The following is a 20,738-nucleotide window of genomic DNA, read 5'->3' as shown; positions in this document are numbered from 1 at the left end:
TAATAATAATAATAATAATAATAATAATAATAATAATAATAATAATAATATAATAATAATAATAATAATAATAATAATAATAATAATAATAATTATAATAATATGATTACAAGGTGATATTATTAATTTAACCTAGCAAAATGTATCGAGCTTAAAATGCAGTTTTTATATAAATTAGTTGAATAATAATAATAATGGTTCGCTTCGTAATTCAATTACGAACATGATGGATCCCCAAGGACGTCGGAACAATGGGTGAAGGGCTGGGATAGTTAGTTAAATTATTTATTTCTCTACACGCCTCCACAGTTGCAAAGTGTATGATTTTTACAAACAGGAAATAAATAGCTGTCGCGTTTAAAAGAAAAAAAAAATAATTTCGTGTTTTGATATATTTTTTATCGAATATGATAATATTTCCTGTGCAATAAAATTCGCATAAGCCGTATTTTTATTCGTACTGCGTATGATAAACATCGGATATTATTATACTGTTATACTCGCGTCACACAATTACGATAACGATCGATGAAAATCAGATATGTGGACATGTAAATATTTAATTTTGAAACGTGATATTAAGTTTGCGCGTTAGTGGTTTAGAAAACGATTAAATACGAGCCGAATATTGCATATCAGCGACGGCTTATGAGAAACGCTTAAAAACATATTGATACGATATGTAACGGTAATTGAATTTGTTTCTCCGTCACGAATAATTGTTTAACAGTAGTAACAAATAATATACTGTTTAAGCCCGTATCCCTTACCATAACCGAAAAAATAATTACAAGTCCGACGAAAAAATGATATTAAATAATCATATCGTGATATAAATATATGATACGCTCGCACAGTCTAGAAATCGTTTTTCCAGCGCCTCCTTTTCTCTCGGTGGTGGATTCGAATACACATTGTACATGTGAAAATGTATACAAAAAAAATCAAAAGAAAAAATCAAAATCAAGATGTACCCGTCGAATGTGTCGAATGAGTCCACCGGTGCCGGCGTTCGATGTGCGATTTCTATACGGTTCTAATGTCAAGCTGGTGATGTATACAAATCATTATCGAGGCTAACTGAAATAACTACAAAGTTACCTCAGACCGCCTTCGCGTGGTGACGATATTTCTCATTGATCGAGCGCTTAGGCTTACTTGCATGCTAGGTCTACGTTCGTGGGCAACGGACCCAATGGGGAAATGTGACACTCCCAGCTCTTCGAGGCTGCTTTTTCGGTTGCAGATGGACAGCCCTTGCCTCAGCGAGTTCGACCTTCTCAGCAGTATGTCGTCGACCACCCGCAGAGAATTGGACCGTGCCCGAAGAGCACTGCCCACCGTCGGGCTGTCCGGCAGCGACAGGCTGTTGGCTTTGGTGGTGACCAACGGCGGTGGTCGGGTCATAAACGGCGGGAACGCCATGCTCGATCCCCTCCTGGAACCGCCGAAGCCGAGTTGTCCAACGGTCGAGTTGAAACTGATGTTGGACTTCCTCCGGCTGTTGTGCCTCTCGAATGTTTTCTGTGCCGAAAACGGACTGGGACGCAGAATGTATCTGAAACGTACGAATGGCGATCAACGAAATTCCGTCAGTTTTCCATGTGTATACATTTGTTTTTTATTTGTAGGGGAGGAAGTCAATTGTAGATTGTTGTTTGTTTTACAAAAACGGAACTTAGGACTGATGAGTTTATAGAGAGTCTATTAGGAGGAAATTGAGATTTGAGGAGAAGCTGATATGCGGTTTTCGGTAACCCAGAGACAGGAAATAAGTGTATTAGGATAACATAAAGTGATAAAGCGGAGGCAGTCCAAGAAATGATGGATGACACACAGGGTTTCCTCTAGATAAAGGATATAAAGGAGAAAAATGTTGAAGAAAATTGGTTTAAGTGTGAAGAGAGAAGATAATGGTCAAGCTGTGTAAAGAGCCTAGATATAGGTGTAGAAGTAAACATTGTCGTGGGGGGGGGGGGAACGGGGGAAATTTATGATGTTGAGTTATTAAACGAAAATAATAAGATGAATATTTTGGTTGCCAGGCTATCCAAATGTTTCGTGTGTGGAGGTCTGTAGAAAGAATTCTGAATTTATTTTCTAAATATCACCGATTCAACTAATTGATGGGATTTTCGCAAGTGTACACGAAATATGCTATTGCATATAACGGGTGAAAACATCGGAATAAATTATTTTCATCCCCACCGGGACGAATTTTAAGTATTGTAATTGAGTCGTTCCACTCGTTTCGCATGGAAGAAACCAATTGGATACGGTTATTAATTGACGGGTCTTACACAATGTCACCCTCTTCGAGTTTTAGGTCACAACTTGGATTAATAATGACGTATGAAAGACTGCTTCGTTTCTCGCTCACGTCTTCGTGATCGACTGCAGGTAAGTTAAGGCTGTCCATTCGGGATCTGACCAGGTTCACGATTTCCGCCCGCTCGATCAAGTTGTCGTGGTTGTCACGTGCATCGTCGTGCATATTAATCGAGAACTGTGTGAACATTTTAATTGTAGTTAGTGTTTGGATAAAACGATTTTCATTCGTTTCATATGTATAATGTGCAGTGAAAGATGGCATCGTAATAGCGAGTGAGTTACTTACAACTGTGTGCGTTTTTTAAATTTTTGATAGTACCATCGGTCAATTGCAGTACAACTCACTACGCCACACTATTTTTAAGTGGGTCGACAGGGTTTTTTTTTCGGATTCTATAAACCATTTGATTGTGCAATATTTTTGTTGACAATATATCATGTCTAGTAAAGAAATACATTGTGTTGCGAGTCGTGAAGTTTAATAAATGTTTGATTTTACATTTTTTATTCTTAGTCTTTTAAAGCTTATTTAATACATCTTGGCTTATGTGTAAGTACATATTATGCATAGTTTGTGAAATTATTAATCATCAAAACTAAGATTATTGATGTTATTTCGTTAAGATCCTGAGTTTATCATGAAAGCTATAAATGTTTATAATCTCATAAAAGTCCATAATTATTTCAATTGAAATAATCTAAAATAAAAAATACTTTAAATTATTTTTAATATTTGACACATATATATATTTTTTTACTGTACAATGGTATAAATAATGTTATGAAATGTATGAAAATATATAAAATAATTCCTTTTTATACGGAAAACCTCAATTTAGATAAAAAATGAATTATGTTTATTCATAAAGTCAAGAAATCAACATTCCTCGGTTATAAATAGTATTATTGATATTAATTCATTAATATTGATACAGTAAAATCTTTTATTACGTATTGCAGACGTTAAATGTATTTAAAAAATGAATTTTGGTATATTCAATTTATTTGGATGACATTTTGAAAAGCTCAAAATAACCATTAATAAATAAAAACAGTTTGAAATATGTTATGAAAATATGATGATTTATTCAAATTAGTATTAATTTATTAGAGGGAAACCTAAAAAAATGTCCTCATTATCTTCTATGGTTTTATAAACATCTATCACTAAATGGATACTAAATTTATGTATTATTTCAACATAAATTGGATGTGAGTATTTTGTACATGAAGTACACTATACTTGAAATGTTTGCATTTAATATTGTTTCATTTTTCTATATTTATTGAAATTTTTCATATATAATACATTTTTTTGTAGAACTATCTAATTCATACTATAGGTATTTTATAGTACTTGAGCGCAATCATATAAGCACGAAAAAAGTAAATTTAAAGTATGGTGATTATTTTTTTTAGCGAATATTAATATTTTAAGATAATGCATAGCATTTAATACGGCTATAGGTGAGTTACGGCCCGACATGTCATTTACGTGTTAAAGACCGATGAACTGCGGCCCGGTCATATTTTATCACTAAGTTAATTGCGGCCTGGGAAATTTATTTATTTTCAATTTTGTGCCGGCAGTATCGGCAGTATCTTATCTAAAGGTAGATACCATAACGTCAATAGTTCAAACGAAAAATATTACAGTGTTAGTCTGTTCACCACTTAGTATCTATATCTACGAAAACTAAAAGTTCTGTTTGAGTGTGTTATACAGTTTATTATAAGTGCGCTATGGAGTTTATAAATAGTGAAAAATCAAAACCAATTATTCTCTACGAAGGCTACAAATTTCGTTTCCACAAAACACTATAAAACGATAGAAGCAATGGAATAAAAACGAAGAAAATATGTGAAAAAAAAGCATTTATAAGACAATAGATGACAAAGCTAGCACAAAAAGAAACAGAGCAGTTTGATTTCGTCAAATCATTAAGTTTTAAGTTTTTGCCCAACCAATAAATATATATATTTTTACATATTTTACATAAATATTAAAATTCATTTTACCATAAATTACCATACATTTTGCCATTTTTACATAAATAAAAAAAAAACAAATTTTTGGGAGACCACTCAGCCAACCTCCTCGTGGTGTCTCCTGGGTAACGCTGATAGGCTGATATGAAGTGATAAATAAAATGTAAAATGTGGCCGCAACTTGTACGTCTGTTTTATAAGCACGGGCCGCAACTCGCACGCCTGTTTCATAAACACGGGCCGCAATTCGTACGTTATTTAGGGATCGGGCCGCAACTCACCAACACCGTTTAATACAATTAAATCTACGCAAGCAATCCTAAATAAATACAGTTTAAGAAATTAATGGCATGCATTACTTTTAATGGTTAGCTCAAACTCAATAAATAATATTATCAATATTCTGTAGTTTTTACCATAGGAACGTAAAAATCCTTAACTAATTATTCTACATTTACGTGAAATAAAGAATACTTACTCAGTTCTACAAATATAAAGATGATGAAAACCTGAGTTTACTAGTTTCTTACTGTTATCTTAATATATTATAGTGAGCAGTTATTTATTTAATGGCTATTTTATCTTTCAATCTAATTTCTTTAGAAATTCAGTTAAAATTAAAATAATGAATTAAATTACTGAGAGAAATATGAAGTACCATAAATTAATGGCAAAATTTATCCCTTTCAAAGCGATTTCTAACACAATAAATGTATGAACTCATTTTTAAAGTAAATGTGCTACTTTATATAATTTTAACCTCTCGAATATTCCAAAATATTAACAAACATTAAAATATATTGTGTAATATCTAAATGTAGCATTGAAAGGGTCAAGACTTTAAGTACACTCATATTCGATTAAAAGTTTAACATAAATTATATAAATAATTTTATCTGACTGTTTATTTTATGAATTTTTTATGAAATGTACATTATAATATATGGGTAGCTCTTATATTGTATGTATTTTTGTATTGACACTACTAATAAGGTTTTTCGCTGTGCATTTAAACGCTGCTAATTATAATTGATTTATGTACTCACTACAGAATTTTGGTTCCTGTGGCAATTAGGTAGACAGTTAGTCGGTATGGGCATGTAAGCTTCATGGTCCGAACCCTATTGTTTAGAAAATAATAAGCGAGCGATAATATATGATTTCATGACCGAGTGAGATTATAAAGCATTAGTAAAATCAAATACATTATACTATATTACTATAAATCATCGATATTCTTTAGTTAGTATTGCGTACCTCAGATACTTTATCGCAGTCGGTATCACATGCATCCTGTAAGTTATAGAAGAATAAACGAGTAATTAGAAAGTTGACATTCTCGATGTGTATAATATTTGGTTTGCATTCAGTGAAGAAGTTAGAATTATATAAAGATCAAACGAGTAATAAGAAAATCTACAATAGTAATAATTGAGTCGGGTTTACTTACCGGTGGCGATTCTATATTTGACAAGTCTTGAGTTCTATAAATACCTAACGGTATTTCGCAAGTCGTAGAACACAGTTTTTGATAGAGGCGTCCGTAAGTCCGTATCCACATATCATCTTTTGTAATCTTCATCTATTGAAGCATTTCCATCATGTTAAAATATTATACATAATTGATTTTGTACGGTTTTTCACGGAATTATAGATATTACGTTCTTAATATATTATGTATATACATTAAAATTACAAATAAATGTACAAAGAACATCGCCGTGATTCAATAAAATCGATCTTTCAAAAGTTATTATAATAAGTTATTTGCAGAATAATATTATATTGGATTCGATATTATAAAATGTATAAATTCAATATAAATCTGAAATCATCAAAGGACTAAAAAGTATAAGAAACTATTTTATATTTGTTTCAGTTAAAAATTAAACTATAATAATATATATTTAAAAGGATATTCCAACGTTTTGATAGTTGCTTATTGTTTAATAAATCAATTGATTAATTTTGTACCTACAGAGTATAAATGATAGTGAATAAGAAATTTATTTTACAAAATAATTAAATGAACTAGTAATCACTTCGAGACGAAGAGGAAAGAAAAATAAAAGGATCAATATAACAAAAATATAATAAACTGATAGTAATTACGAATGACATGATGATTCATATAAATTCATATGAAGGTAGTTAAGGGATGAATATTGTAATTCATTTTAAAGTAAATAAGACTAAGCCTTATTATCTTATTAATTATGTGTGAATTATCTTATTTTGAATGTGCTTTTCAAAAATCAACACGAGAATCTTTTCTTTGGTCTGTTAAGCTCCATACTCTCGCAAGGTCACCTCATCGAGACTTGTCAAAGTAATGCGATGCGAGGCAGCGCACGAATGTACACTCTACACTCTCGTGTAGTCTCGTGACTCACTTAGTTGTTCTAGCGGTTAGTCAAACCCTGGTGTCTTGTGTTCTTTTGATTCCTGACCAAAATACCGACATCAAACGGAGCGCGCACGATGCGAGGCGAGGCGAGATGAGGCGACACGAGTGAACCGACTACACTCTCGTGCTCGTGCTGCCTCGTGGCACCTCGACGAGAGTGTGAAGCTAGCATTAAGAGTTTAAGATTAGAATACTAATTAATTGATTTTTGTAGGAATGTATATTAATTTGTTAGGTAAAACACTATTGAGAACGGTACCTTTTTTCAGTACCTTTTTTAATAATACGATTGAGAACATTTTTAACTACCAACTTTTATGTGACGTTACCGCATTAATTAAAAATAGAAATAAAATATACAGATATCAGTTATTTGTCAGTCTAAGATATATTTATTAATATCTACTTATAGATATAATTATTTCCAGTGACTTTAAGATATTTCATGGGGAGTTGGTAAATTGGATCCTAAATAACCTTTTCTCGGTAAATTTGGTCCCGAAAAAAAAAGGTAGTAGGAGGTAAGATGAGTCCCGGCGAAAAAAAGGTAGTAAGTTAAGTCCAAGGTAAACAATTTTTTTATAAATATCTTATAATTTTTATTAGAAGTCAATTTCAATATTATTGTGTTTTTTATTACATTTTCGGTAAAAACTTAAAAAATACGAATTTAACAAACTCAAATCGACGTACAGTACGCAATGCACGCTACGAAAAATATAATGAAAATGCTCAGATTTCGTACACTTGTGTCTGTGTGTAATCATAAGAACTATCATCAATATTGATGTTAACTGATAACTGACACACGATGTACGACAAACTAATATACGTATATGCCTATATACGTTATCTTAATTAGACAATCAAAGTTAAGACGTTATGAAGTTATTTGATTACAAAGGAATCGATAACCGATAGAAACAGTGTGAATTGTCATTTGTAAAACGACTGCGGCGAGGTAGTATAGTTAGTAGTTGGGACTCAATTTACCTAGTACCTTTTTTTCCCCGGAACCCAACTTACCTAATATCTTTTTTTCCCGGGACTCAATTTACCGCTTTCAAAATGTACACAAAATATCGGAGACCCAATTTACCTAGCCTCATTTCATGATGTCCTTTGTTCTAACTCTTTATAAGAATTTATTGTGGAAATAATCCGATCATAATCTTTGCTGGCCATGGTTTTGATGATATTGTTTTCAATTGATTTCATTATTGCTACGGTTCGTGTTTGGGTTACCTTTATATACAATAATATATAATAGTATATAAGTGTATATATATATATATATATATAGGTATACTATTACATATCGTGCGACGACGTTTTTGCCACTGTTTCTTCGCTGTGTATATTTTTGCACGAACAGACAACATCATTCGAAAAATCATTCTTAATCGTTTAATTATATAGTACAAAAAATTATTTCTTTGATCTGCCGACATCGCTTTCAATCGTGTTGTTAAAAAAGTACAACGTTCTCAATCGTACTCTACTGGATTTGTTTCTCGAATAAAGTAACTAATAATACTGCAAAATACCGAAGATTTGCCATACAACTTTAAATTTTCTTCTTGATATGAAGATCATATGCCACAAAATTTGTTTTAAATAAATTTAATGCTACTTAAATTATTTGTTTTCAAAATGTACGGGAATTAAGATTTAGACTGGGGAAAAATAGCAATTTTAAAGGCATAATATTAATACAATAATCAATATCAGTGTTAGTGTACTCACCGAAGTCAAGAAACCAGAACCAGGTGCCTGATCTACGCCTAAAAGTAATCTCACAAAAGTAATTACGTAGTCTTTTACAAATGCTTGGTATAAAAGCGTGTCCAACATACTGGCGCTGAACACGGAACCGGCCGCAAATGGCAGTCGGAACATGTACGATATATGCGAGCCTCTTTCTTTCTCGTGCTGTCAGAAACAAAAAATGAAAAAAAAAATAATATAATTGAAACATTTCTATTTTATTACAATATAGTAATTTAAATAATGTGTTCAAAAAAAATATATTATATTATGGTCAAATACTCGATTTCACGCGTAGGAGTACTTCAAAGAACATCTCCAGGGTCTTGGAATTGATTTTTCCATAAAAATAAATGTATACCATTAGTAGCTCAATAATGTAAAAGCTGTTAACTTACATTAAAATTGTATGCAAACTTTTTTATTTACAGCTCTTTAAACTGTGTGTGAAATAAAAAATTACAAGTGAGACTATTTATTTAGTATTTTAGCAACAATGTTTCTATCTGCATAATTAATTTTTTTAGTACTACATGTACATTGCGTAAAGTATGAAATTAATTTGCTAACGTTTAAATAATATTTTAATTTTTTTTAAATTTTAAGGGGAGGAGGAAGAATTTGACAAAAAGGCCATCATCCTCTTGCGTTTGGTGAGTAGCATGATAAGGTTAACTATTCTTGAAACATTTGTTTTTGAACTCGTGTTTTGGAACAGTTGGAGGTGGTGGTAGTTTCTTCCCTAAGGACTGTGGTTCAGTCTGGAAAACGAAACTACCGGTGACCATGCATTAAAGCACAACCACCTAATCCACTGGGCCATGAAACCTTCTATAATATGTATATATATTTTTTTTTTTTTGCAGTGATATCGATTAAATATTTAGCTTTCATTAAAATTAAAATTTACGTTTAAAATAATGTATACATATAATACGCTATACGATTTGTTCTAGATTCATGATAAAAATCAAAAATATATCGAATAACTGTTCAGCTTACTTTTTCCATTTTTGATAAATGCAATGCATACGTATCTTGTGCTCTGAACTGCATGAATCTCATATTAGACGACTGGGATAGCTCCGTTATGCTTCGTATGTTTGGGAAAAATCTATATTTTTTTGAAAACATACAGAAGACGATAAAATTGATTATTGGATATTTTAAAAATAAAATACATATATTAAAAAAAATACAAATATACATATGGGCACGTATTAACGACTGAATCGAGTAATACTTAATTATAGGCACCTAAGTGCTGAATAATTTTTGTTGAGTGTGATCAATATTGTGTTGTATAAATTATTATTTTGTTTGAATGGTCATTATTTTTCTTTCTTAACAATTCAATATAAAAGTACCATTATCAATAATTTATCAATCCATTAAAATATTTAGATGTATTCAATGTCAGTTATTATTTAACAATTACAGAATTAATCCTTATAATAATATTTAGATTTTGGGATTTACTCATAATATATGTACTACCGTTTCAGTATGAGATTGTGTAAAACGGTTATCCAACACGAAGTATTAGAAGTATTGGACAAAGAACAGATTAAACATAATAATTTAAATATTCCATTAATTAACGTATTTATGGTAGTTTATGTATTGTAAATGTGTACACATTAAAGATGCTGATGTTTGCTATAATATTACAAATTCAAAACTTATTTGACCATATTTGACCTCTTTCAGGAAATGACTAGCTAATTGTCAGTAAAACCTATTTGAATTATATCTATTAACGTTTAGCCTGCGACAAGAATTAAAAGTGTGGAAACGACATTAAAATATAAGGTATGAATTAGATCCTAAACAAATGATGACTCGCTGGTGAATGAGAAACGACCTGACGAAATTAATGAGTATAGGAATAATCCATAATCTAATGAAACATTTCCATTAACCTAGTCTTTTATCAGCACCGCATCTATTGTTCAATCGCATGATAAGCTGTACAGTAGATGTAAATTGATTATTTACTAAATACAATGTTATATTAATTAAATCTAGCACAATATCTACGGCATAAAATAAAGAAAAACAACGTTCAACTTGCGGTTAATGCATAGTTGTATTGAATTATGAAAATCGGTTTAGTTATTTATAAAATTTTAATGAGCCCTTACAGTCTAGTATGTACCCCTAAGTTATTATTTTCAAATACTGATTCAGTCTCGAAATAAAATAAAAATTACACTAAGACAGCCTTTCTTGACTTATCTCAAGAATTTAATAAAGTTTGGCACCTAGGGCTCATCATAAAAATAAGTACACTAAACCTACCAACATATATTTACAATACACTTTTGTCATTTCTAACAAAACGCAACTTCTAGGTCAGAATAGGAAGCGACATATCCCAAATACAAATGATAAAGGCGGGTATTCTATAAAGATCAATCCTAGTTCAAACGCTATTTAATATCTACTCATATGATGTACCAACGTCACAACACTGCCAATAGGCAATGTTCGCAAATGACACAGCTATAACTACACAAAACATAGTTCTTGAATCCTCAATAAAAGATTTACAAAACACCCTAGGCAAATTATCCGGATGGTTCTTAAAATGGAATCTAACACTAAACCCTACCAAAAGCGAAACAAAAATATTTACGCTAAAGAAATACATAAACCCAATATTAATAAAAATCAATAACCAAGAAAAAATGGAACAACAGATATGACTTACTTAAATATCTGAGACCACATCTAGACGAAAAATTAACATGGAAAATACATATGAACAAAAAATAAACCAAGGGTATACTGGTAGGTAGACTATGAATACTGTACCCACTACTATAGCCCAACTCTACAGATGAAATGTTCTCTATATTTTCACATGGTAATCATAAGACCGATAATAACATATACATACCTAGTATTGGCAGCTGCCTTACAAACAAAAATAAATAAACTTCAAACCCTTCAAAATTAATTTTTAAGAACAGTCTTTAAAGCACCTTGGTTCATGGCAACAAATAGTTATATAACCACACAGAAATACATTACCTGGACATATATATTAAAGACAAATTAAAAAAATTCCACACAAAACTCAACTCAATCGAAGGAGCCTTCCATTATGAAATCGGAGAAAAAAAATAGAACCTGCAGATTGAAACTACGCCTTCCATAGGATATTTTGTTATTACCACTGTTATTTTAACCATCTTAATCTAAATCTTCATAAGAATTCTTAATATATTACTGTAAAAACTTATTTTAACCTATCCTATGTCTTAATTATTAATTTTAACTAAAATAGTTAAAAACATTAATTTGTTGAAACAATTAATTTAATAAAAAAAAAAAAGTTCCGAAAAAGTATACTCACTTAAACATTGTTTGAACTGCAACAATGGTATTACAGTCTGCTAATGTTTCCTCTTCAGCCGAATTTGATAGTTCTTTGTTTACCACAACTACGTTCTCTGCTAATAATATTCCAGCCCTCAAGAGATCGTCTAAGCTGCAAAGTATATTACTATTTAAACTACAGAAATAACTTGTACAATGATGTTCTGAATTATAATAAACTATACCCAACACTCAGTTTTTCGACCGCATAACGGTATTCATTTTTATTTAAAATATCTAAAATGATCATAATTAATATTATACTGCTTTATTTATTATGTGATTGAATGATTTATCTATTATCTAACTTTTTTTTTTTCATTAAGAGGTTTTTCTTTATTATTAATTTAATTTTTTTTTTTTTAATTTAAAAAACAGTGTAGTTATAAAGTTTTAACCGTGATTGCTAGAAACTAATTCATTAAATTCGGTTTATTATAAATAAATTATACATAATATAAATTGATTTAAAAGATTTTATCAGCTGTCGAGAAATTCAAATTTCTGAAATCCTAACGCAATTATAACAAATCAGAAATAGGTATGTAATTATTGTTCTCCTTCGTTATATATATATGTTATGGGCAAAGTATACAATTTGGGCAAAATAGATAACGGATGATATAATTTAATGAAATATGATAAATCGTAAAACATAGTTAAAATAAAATAAAATTATTATCTGTAACTAGTTTGTTTGTTCTTATCGTATTTTTACAATGGGGATATCCGCTTGTTCACATATAATACGCCTGTACATGCTATATATTATTACTATATTTATTGATTTATAATTTATATGTAGTTGTACCTAGTGCTTATCGTGCAGTCGACCTTTTACCTATTCTCAAAAATGAACTATTTAGTAACCGCGAATCGTTTGTATAGTGCAAGTTAATTCATTCAGTGCGTACCTAATACTTATTCGAATATGGAAAAGTTTAATAAAGATTTAAACAATTTGTTAAAAAAAAGGTTCAAATACTTCATTTTTTACCAAGTTAAAATATGATCAATACATTTTACATATAAATCAATTAAAAAACAATCCAAAGAAAGAGCAACAGAATGATTATAAACTTTTAAAAAAATATGAGGTGTTAAAAGTTTCTGTTGTTAACAAGTTAATTGTACCAGTATATGAAAACAACGAAATTAAATATTATGTACATAATGAAGAGTTATTTGATGTTATACATAATGTTAATTTATCGATTGGACATGGTGGACGACACAGGATAAAACACAAGGTAAATACAAAATATAAAAATATCACCAGGGATATGATAATGCTATACTTAAATAGTTGCGAATCGTGTAAAAAAAAGGAAGCACAGCCAAGAAAGGATTGGTGGTTCAACCAATTATACCTACTGAGATGAATTAATCAATAATATAAATACATGCCATTATTCATTGATTTATCATATTTTATTAAATCATATCATCCGTTATCTATATTGATTAATATACGAAGGGCATTTTATATACTGTCCGGACAATGTATAAAGTGCCCAAATTGTATAATTTACCCATAACATATATATATATATATACATTATATTTAAGATACTAATTTTAAAATAATAATTATTATTTATTCATTCTTTTCTATTAGAAATAAAACATGAATTTTGCTTGAGAAAATTAGTCTAAGTGAATTTTCATAAAATAATATAGTTATTAATAGAGAACGGATTTTAATTTAAATAAATATTTTTATGTAGTTTTAATATCGGAGAGTTATTGGCATATGTGTACGTTTCATTTCATTTTGAATGAACTAATGCTAATTTTATTTTAAATATTTTTAATTTAATAACTTATTAATAATTCTAAGCAAAAATGAAAATACTTAAATAATATCATTTTATATATCTTACCAATAAATAATGTATGATAAAATATTTTGAATTGTTGTACACGAAACCAATTAAAAATTAAGTTTTATTTTATCTAACTTGAAATTTAGCAATTAAAAATAATTTTGCGATACATCTTTGAAATCCGATAATCTAACCGTTTTCATATTAAAATGTTAATGTATATGTACTAAATTTTCACATGAACTACAAAATAATGATTCATCTGAAGATCGAATTTGTATATTTATACTTTGTTCAAATTAGTTTAGTTTTGATACATTTAATTTAAAAATGATTCAGAAGTAACTTTTTATTTTCCAATAATTATAATTATATTAAAGGTTTTATTCTTATTTTAATTTTTGCTCATTTGATAAATTCATTTTTCTGAAATATGGTGATTTAATTCAAAATATATTACAGAAACTAATGTAAGTGAAAATTAAATTTTTCCTTGTCCGATAAATTGATTTCCATTAGATCATGTTATTCTTGATTTAACTTAAACATTAATGCACACTTTAAAAATCTAACAATTTTTTAAAAATATATTTGGATATCAAATATTAGATTATACTATAACAAATTGGTATAATACTAAGTTTGTTCGTTGATAATCGATCATACTGTCAGTTTATTCATGCACTGAATATCCTGTCAGTATCAGACGTAGCACACATTCTAACCTATAATATATTAAAATAATTATTTTTATTTTTTTTGAATATTTTGTTCTTTTTTTTTCAATATTACACGTATATAACCAAACATTGTTTGTTTTTGTTTATTAATTATTTATGCGAGTCATAACCGAACGTGTTTATAATTCGTATAATTCATTATATCACTGTATTGTGATTAGTGCACACTTGAGATAATGTTTGTTCCAAATAATTGGTGTTTAAAATGTCGGGATTTTTATTTAAAACGTATTTCGCTATGGATGGCGTACATCAACACTTCACAGTTCTGTGCGGTCTTACCAGTCAATAGATCCCAACATCCAGTAGACCAATGGAAAGTACGAAATGGCGTCCAGAAACGCTATGTCCGGACGGCGTTCTAGTAAAATGATGATCGGGTTCAACGAGGTTTTTTGGTGGAAATGTGCCCTCAGTGGTATGATAAAATTGTAAATCCCGTTCGAGGCGTAATCAGCCGCTAAAATGATCGTCTTGTTTTGCCAATTGTAGTCGTTGGCGTTCCGGTAAGCACAATGCTCGCACACCTGTTACGTTCAAACAACGTTATTAGACATTTTGTTTATTACCGGTGCTTGAAAATTGTGGACACTCGTATTCAATAAGATAATACATAGGCCATACAGTCATTAATACATTCAATTTAAATACCTACATAATTTTTTTTGATAACCATGGCATAAAGAATTTTACGAAAAACATATTATTAATCTTCTAGAGAGTAATTTTTACCCCCTTCACTTTACAACAGTATGCTTTTTACTGTTTTAATTACATATTTTAATATATACTCACTAATATATTAGCTCACGCTAAGAGGTACCATTATATATTTCGGTTCGACGACCTTGTATTGAAATGGGGTTTTCACTGAATGACAGACAATACTTAAATACACATTTTTAGATACATTTCAAATTTTTAACACTTTCGATACGCGTATGCGCGATACAACTTCCTTTTTTCTCTAAATGGTAACATCAATTTTTTTTACATATTCGAATAGAATATTTTTTTCTACACAATATATATATAAAAAAAATGTTTTCTAATGACAAAATTTGCAGATGAAATTTAACGATGAACTTTAATATTTACAGTATTAACATTTAATATTTAGTGTGTACAATTTTATAATTTTCATTACCTTCAATTAGTTATCCTATTTCAGAATAATGAATGAAAAAAATGAGAGTAAATTATAATAAAAAAGTTTTTATTTATATCTTATCTGTGTGCAAACAGGTATTTCCTAACTGGATACTAATAAGTAACAATAAGTTGAATCTAATTTAAATTTCATCAAAAATAAATTACTTGTAAATATTAAAGTTCATCGTTAAATTTCATATGCAAATTTTATGATTAGAAAATATTTTTTTATTCATAAATTATTTAGAAAAAAATATTCTATCCGAATATGTAAAAAAAAAGTTAGTGTTATCATTTAAAAAAAAGTAAGTTGTATTGCGCATGCGCGTATCGAAAGTGTTAAAAATTTGAAATCGATCTAAAAATATGTATTTAAGTATTGTTTGACATTTAGTGAAAATACATTTCAATACAAGGTCATCGAACTGAAATATTTAGTGGTATCTCTTAGCATGAATATACTGTATATTTATATATATATTATCCAGATCGAGTTCGTTGATTATTGTTGTACGGTTAGTTCACGTTAGTTTGAAAATCGTTTAAAATAATTTAGAAAAATAAAAATATTTCGACACGGATTTATATAGTTTATTATGATTACAGGTTAATTTAAAACCGTCTCGGATTCGAATATCTTTTTTTTTTTGTAAATTTCATTAATTGCTTATTTATTTAAAAAATAAACTATTTCATTTTAGTTTTTTTTTTGTGGTAAGCGTATAACAATACTGTTACATTAGAAGAGTAATACGTACAAATTAAATAATACAAATGTATAAAAATGGAATGTATTGTTTTATAATATTTAGTCAGAGGTTGAAAAGTGGAAAATCCAATATTTTTAAAAAAATTGTATTTCAAAATACCATAGTATATTATATCATTAAATATTTAGAACAATTTATCGTTTTAATGAAAATGTAGATACATCTAACGTGTTAAAATTTAGTATTGTATGTGATAAAATGAAACGGTAGTCGCATATCGTACAATAATAATATTTACCTGAGCGAGTTGTAGGCAACATAGTGGTTTTTTTTCTTTTAATAAATAACACAATGTGGGACTGACACCTATGTACGGTGATACCGGTGGGAATCCTTTGACTATTCTATATAAATAAAAAAATGAATGAAAAATAGTAAAAAATTAAAACAAAAAAAAAAAAAAGTGAAGAAAAACGTGTTAACACGTTTAATGTATTTTACAACGTTTGTGGCCGACTGTTTTTAAGACAGTTCGGTACATTTAATTGCATGAACACTTGCCTGGTCCACTCAGCATGCCAAACAGGCTGTGTATAAACGTCTTCCTTGCCATCCGCTGTAACGCGGAATCTAAGTTTATAACAAACATGCCAAAAAAACGAATAAAAATGTACAAACGAAATCGACATGCATAATAATCAAAGTAATTAGAATAAAAAAATAAAAATAAGAATATGTTTAGATAACAATATTGTTAAGCAATTTCTTTAACAAATACGTTTTTGAGTTTCTTACGGTTCAGCGAGTTTTAGTTTTTTTGTTTCCTATTGAGTTAAAAATACATTAAACTTGTTTAAAGTTTCAATGGATTTAATCAACGATGGCTAATAGAAGTAATTATAAGAAACAGATAAAAGTACCACCATGTACGTTTAATGTTTTTCCGTGAAAAAATCATATAAAATGCTATTTAACATTATAACTGTTTTACGGAAATAAAAAAAAAAAAACAAAAATAAATAAAACTAGTGACGAAATATTTTTACAAATTATCAGGTAGGGAGTAATTTTTAATAAACATAATGTTTCAAATAGAAGGAGTCACTTTTTTTATGTAAATTGTAAAAATAAAAAATATTTGGTTTTATGTAAGTTACAAGGAAAAATTTAACTATTTTTAAAAACTTTAAAAAATACACCTCCAGTTAATTTATGAAATTGAAAAAAGGCTTATTCATTTAAAAATGTATTTTATGATATTTTATGTACGATATGACATATTGATAAGATAGATTCGTATATTCCTTTTATATTGTACTTAGGTGATTCTATCAACAAACAATATTCAGTTTTTGATTGATTTCAATGCATTTTTAATCATTTATTATCATTTTTTTTATTACTAAACTATATTTTATTTACTAAAGGTTTATCATGTATTATTTATATACTTGAATTTTCAGAAATATATTCAGTATTGAAATTTGAAATTTGAAATTAAAAACGGGGGTTTTAAAAAAGTAGAATTTTATTATTAAGTCTTAACATTTTAATTTTTTTTATTATTATTTTAGTATCGTCTTAATAGTATAACATCAACCAAATTACTGTTTTAAAAAAAAAATAAATAACAATTATTTTATGATTTATCAGAAATGGCGTATAAAATATGGATTAAAAACATTGTATATTAATAAAAAGTACACTTATTTAACATGTTTCGTTCATAAAATGAACTTCATTGCATTTTGAAAATTTTGTTTTCCAAGTATAATAAGACTTATAAAAATATTTGCCTTCGTTTATTTTTCAACTGCTGTATATTTATGGTCCAGAGACATCGCATATTATTCAGCCGAAAAAAAAAATGGAGATAAGGAATTTGTTCAAGATTGCTTCAATGGGTTAATCAAACTATTTTATCTGAAAATTATACTTATTTATCGAGATAATGTCAATAATTTATACTAAATCATATACTTCTACACATAACTACTTTGAGATTTTTTTCTTACTTTAATAATGCGAATGGACTTCTTTTAATCATAGAGTAATAATTCTCGTTATCCTGTGGTATTATTAGTACATGTTTTTTTTATTTAAAAAAATACTATAAATATCTTTTATTCCCGCAAACAAAACATTAGTATTGATATTATGTAGTAGTAAATCGTTTAGTAGTAGTAATAGTAGTAGTAGTAAGTTTTATTTTCAATTCAATTTATTTTCGTATTGTGCCTGGACTGTAATATTACTGAAAACACCCTCGTATTGTAAGCTAGGATGAAGATGCAGCGCAAACTACAACCACACAAAATCAAAATGCATATTATTTCTTAAACGTAGTAATAATATTCGTCCAATCAGCAACACTGGTTGTACTCGTCAAATCAATCCTTACGCTATTTTTTCACTGGGCGATCTCCACGGCACTTCGTCTTCGAGCTCGTCGTCGCTCTCGTCGCCATCTTCTTCCGGATGTGGTACTGATATGTTCAATGATGAGCCGGTCATTGTTTCCGCTACCGGTAGAATGCTTGGACGGCGACTACCTAAACACGCGTTAAGTTGATTCATTTACTGTACTCGCACGCACGCGCACGCACTAGGTTCAATATCATCGAGCTAATTACCTCTTCTCTGACCGAGTATTTCGGGGCTTAATAAATTCGGGTTTATGTCTATTGGTTTGGGAATGCTCAGATGATTGCTCACTGCTGACGCTTCCTCAGTTTGTTTGTTTTGCAACGTGTAACTTTCTATAATAGTCTTTTGAACGTCTGCCGGCTTATCTGTAGGTGCGCGATATGGGAATTTCGATTGGATTTAAAAACATAACGTAGTACAATTAATATTACACCAACAACTAACCATTACCCAACACGCTATCTAGCTGTTTTGATGGTACAGCGCCGTTGTTAGAGACAACAAATGACGAATTTTCCTCTTTGTTGACGCTAATGTAATAACATATATCGGATTTCTTCATTATATGTCTTGGCCCAGGGTTCAAAAGTATGGTGTCTTCGTAGAACTCTGGTAGGTCGGCCGGCCTAACGCCCACTAAAGACACACCGAACCTAATAATAGGGATAATCATTGTTATTATATCCATTCGAATGAGATTTGCTATCGATCGTGGTAAAATACTTTCGGTGTGAGTGGAAACTTGCGTATGTAAAGCTTTTGCCTTCGTATTCGCCGAAGAATCTACTATCGCCTAATAGTATGTGATAGATTTCATTTCCTGAACATCTACCGTACAGTCTATGCCATTCTTCCGGTGAAGTCTGGCCTTCCCTGTTCACAGATTAAAAAAAAAGCTAATAATAAGATATGAATTTGTCACAAAGTTGATTTTTTTATTTTGTTGCATTCGATGTGTAATTAGTTTTGATATAGTGATTATAGATAACGTTAAAAAAAAACTTCCACCATTAAGTTGATTATTTATTCAAACGTATCCATTAATATTTCTTGGTCCTATATAGCGACAATTAAGGTTTGTATTTTGAATAAATTATACTAACTGTCCCCTACTGGTGTGTAACAGAAGAGTAACTAGGGTTGAAGCTCCAGGACAAGTGCAGTTGTTGGCGAGCAGAGCATACTTGAGCTCATCTTCACAGACGACAAATTCGGCAAATTTCACGTGCAATTTGTTTTCTGGTCGAAATATTTGAACGTATTGGGGGACGGTTGGCGCGTAGTCCTTGACGGCCCACGATCGTAATATTGTATGTTCGTCCTATTTATATATAACAATAAAACGCAGGCAATTTAAATTGTGTATTAATAGGTTACAACAAATTGTAATTACCGCAGCAGCTTTGTCAGCATAATTTCTTGCGGCCAAGACGAAACAAGCTTTAGCATCACTCATCCTAGCCCTAGAAAGATCTCCATCTTTCAAACACGACCCTTGAATATAAATTACACGTTGCGCCCAAATAGGCACTTGGAGAATCATTCTCATTGTGGTGTCAAGTTCCATTGGCGATAATAGAACCACAAAATAGTCCTAGTAATAATATTTATAAATATACTATTACGATTCTACAATAAAATTCGTATAAAATTAGTTATTTAAAACCTTATACATTTTTTCATTAATAATATTATTCTCTTTTTTTAATGTTCTTATGACCATACAAGTGAGAGTTTATATTAGTTAAATTACAAAAAATTTTTTTTGTAAGAAATAAAATAAAAAAATTAGATCGTCAGTCTTAAGAAAATTGGTATTTCTCTATTTAACTTCAATAATGTATGGCTTTGTGTGTATCTTTCATAACTTACAAGGGAAAATCAACCAGTGGCTGAGAAACGTGTCATGAAAATTTATGGAATTGAGAGTGACATGGGGTTTCTGTTGTTTGTATATGTGTGTGTGTGTGTGTGTGTGTGTGTGTGTGTGTGTGTGTGTGTGTGT

The 20,738-nt window shown here is 29.6% G+C and overlaps 1 protein-coding gene and 1 long non-coding RNA gene across 6 annotated transcripts in view; one reads left to right on the top strand and one right to left on the bottom strand.

Moving 5' to 3' along the window:
* LOC112684503 (potassium channel subfamily T member 2) overlaps positions 1-20,738 on the bottom strand; it is a 60,343-nt gene that overhangs the window by 9,361 nt on the left and 30,244 nt on the right. Inside the window, exons 8-25 of one of the 5 annotated variants that reach the window (XR_003148706.1) lie at positions 20,127-20,327; positions 19,837-20,054; positions 19,457-19,606; positions 19,178-19,386; positions 18,940-19,098; positions 18,708-18,858; positions 16,868-16,936; positions 16,605-16,710; positions 14,727-14,971; positions 11,856-11,990; positions 9,497-9,608; positions 8,474-8,659; positions 5,771-5,902; positions 5,578-5,613; positions 5,367-5,441; positions 2,301-2,506; positions 1,102-1,558; positions 975-1,047 (exon numbers count right to left, since the gene is read on the bottom strand). Coding sequence is in view for 4 of the 5 variants with exons in the window: in XM_025556055.1 (XP_025411840.1) it covers positions 1,027-1,047; positions 1,102-1,558; positions 2,301-2,506; positions 5,367-5,441; positions 5,578-5,613; positions 5,771-5,902; positions 8,474-8,659; positions 9,497-9,608; positions 11,856-11,990; positions 14,727-14,971; positions 16,605-16,710; positions 16,868-16,936; positions 18,708-18,858; positions 18,940-19,098; positions 19,178-19,386; positions 19,457-19,606; positions 19,837-20,054; positions 20,127-20,327 (2,868 nt within the window). In the remaining variant the exon portion in view is untranslated. Of the gene's footprint in view, positions 1-115; positions 1,048-1,101; positions 1,559-2,300; positions 2,507-5,366; positions 5,442-5,577; positions 5,614-5,770; positions 5,903-8,473; positions 8,660-9,496; positions 9,609-11,855; positions 11,991-14,726; positions 14,972-16,604; positions 16,711-16,867; positions 16,937-18,707; positions 18,859-18,939; positions 19,099-19,177; positions 19,387-19,456; positions 19,607-19,836; positions 20,055-20,126; positions 20,328-20,738 lie in introns of those variants that run through there. The other 4 variants (XM_025556055.1, XM_025556052.1, XM_025556053.1 and 1 more) reach the window with 4 other exon arrangements.
* The window catches only part of LOC112684505, a 21,930-nt gene continuing 13,886 nt past the window's right edge, over positions 12,695-20,738 (top strand). Inside the window, exon 1 of the long non-coding RNA XR_003148707.1 lies at positions 12,695-13,128. This is a non-coding gene — a long non-coding RNA (uncharacterized LOC112684505). The remainder of the gene's footprint in view (positions 13,129-20,738) is intronic.

Source organism: Sipha flava, unplaced genomic scaffold (assembly GCF_003268045.1).
Source record: "Sipha flava isolate LNK unplaced genomic scaffold, YSA_version1 250_pilon_pilon, whole genome shotgun sequence".
NCBI classification, from domain to species: Eukaryota; Metazoa; Arthropoda; class Insecta; order Hemiptera; family Aphididae; genus Sipha; species Sipha flava.
The sequence above is the reverse complement of the archived record's forward strand: the minus strand, read 5'-3'. Positions and strand labels throughout refer to the sequence as shown.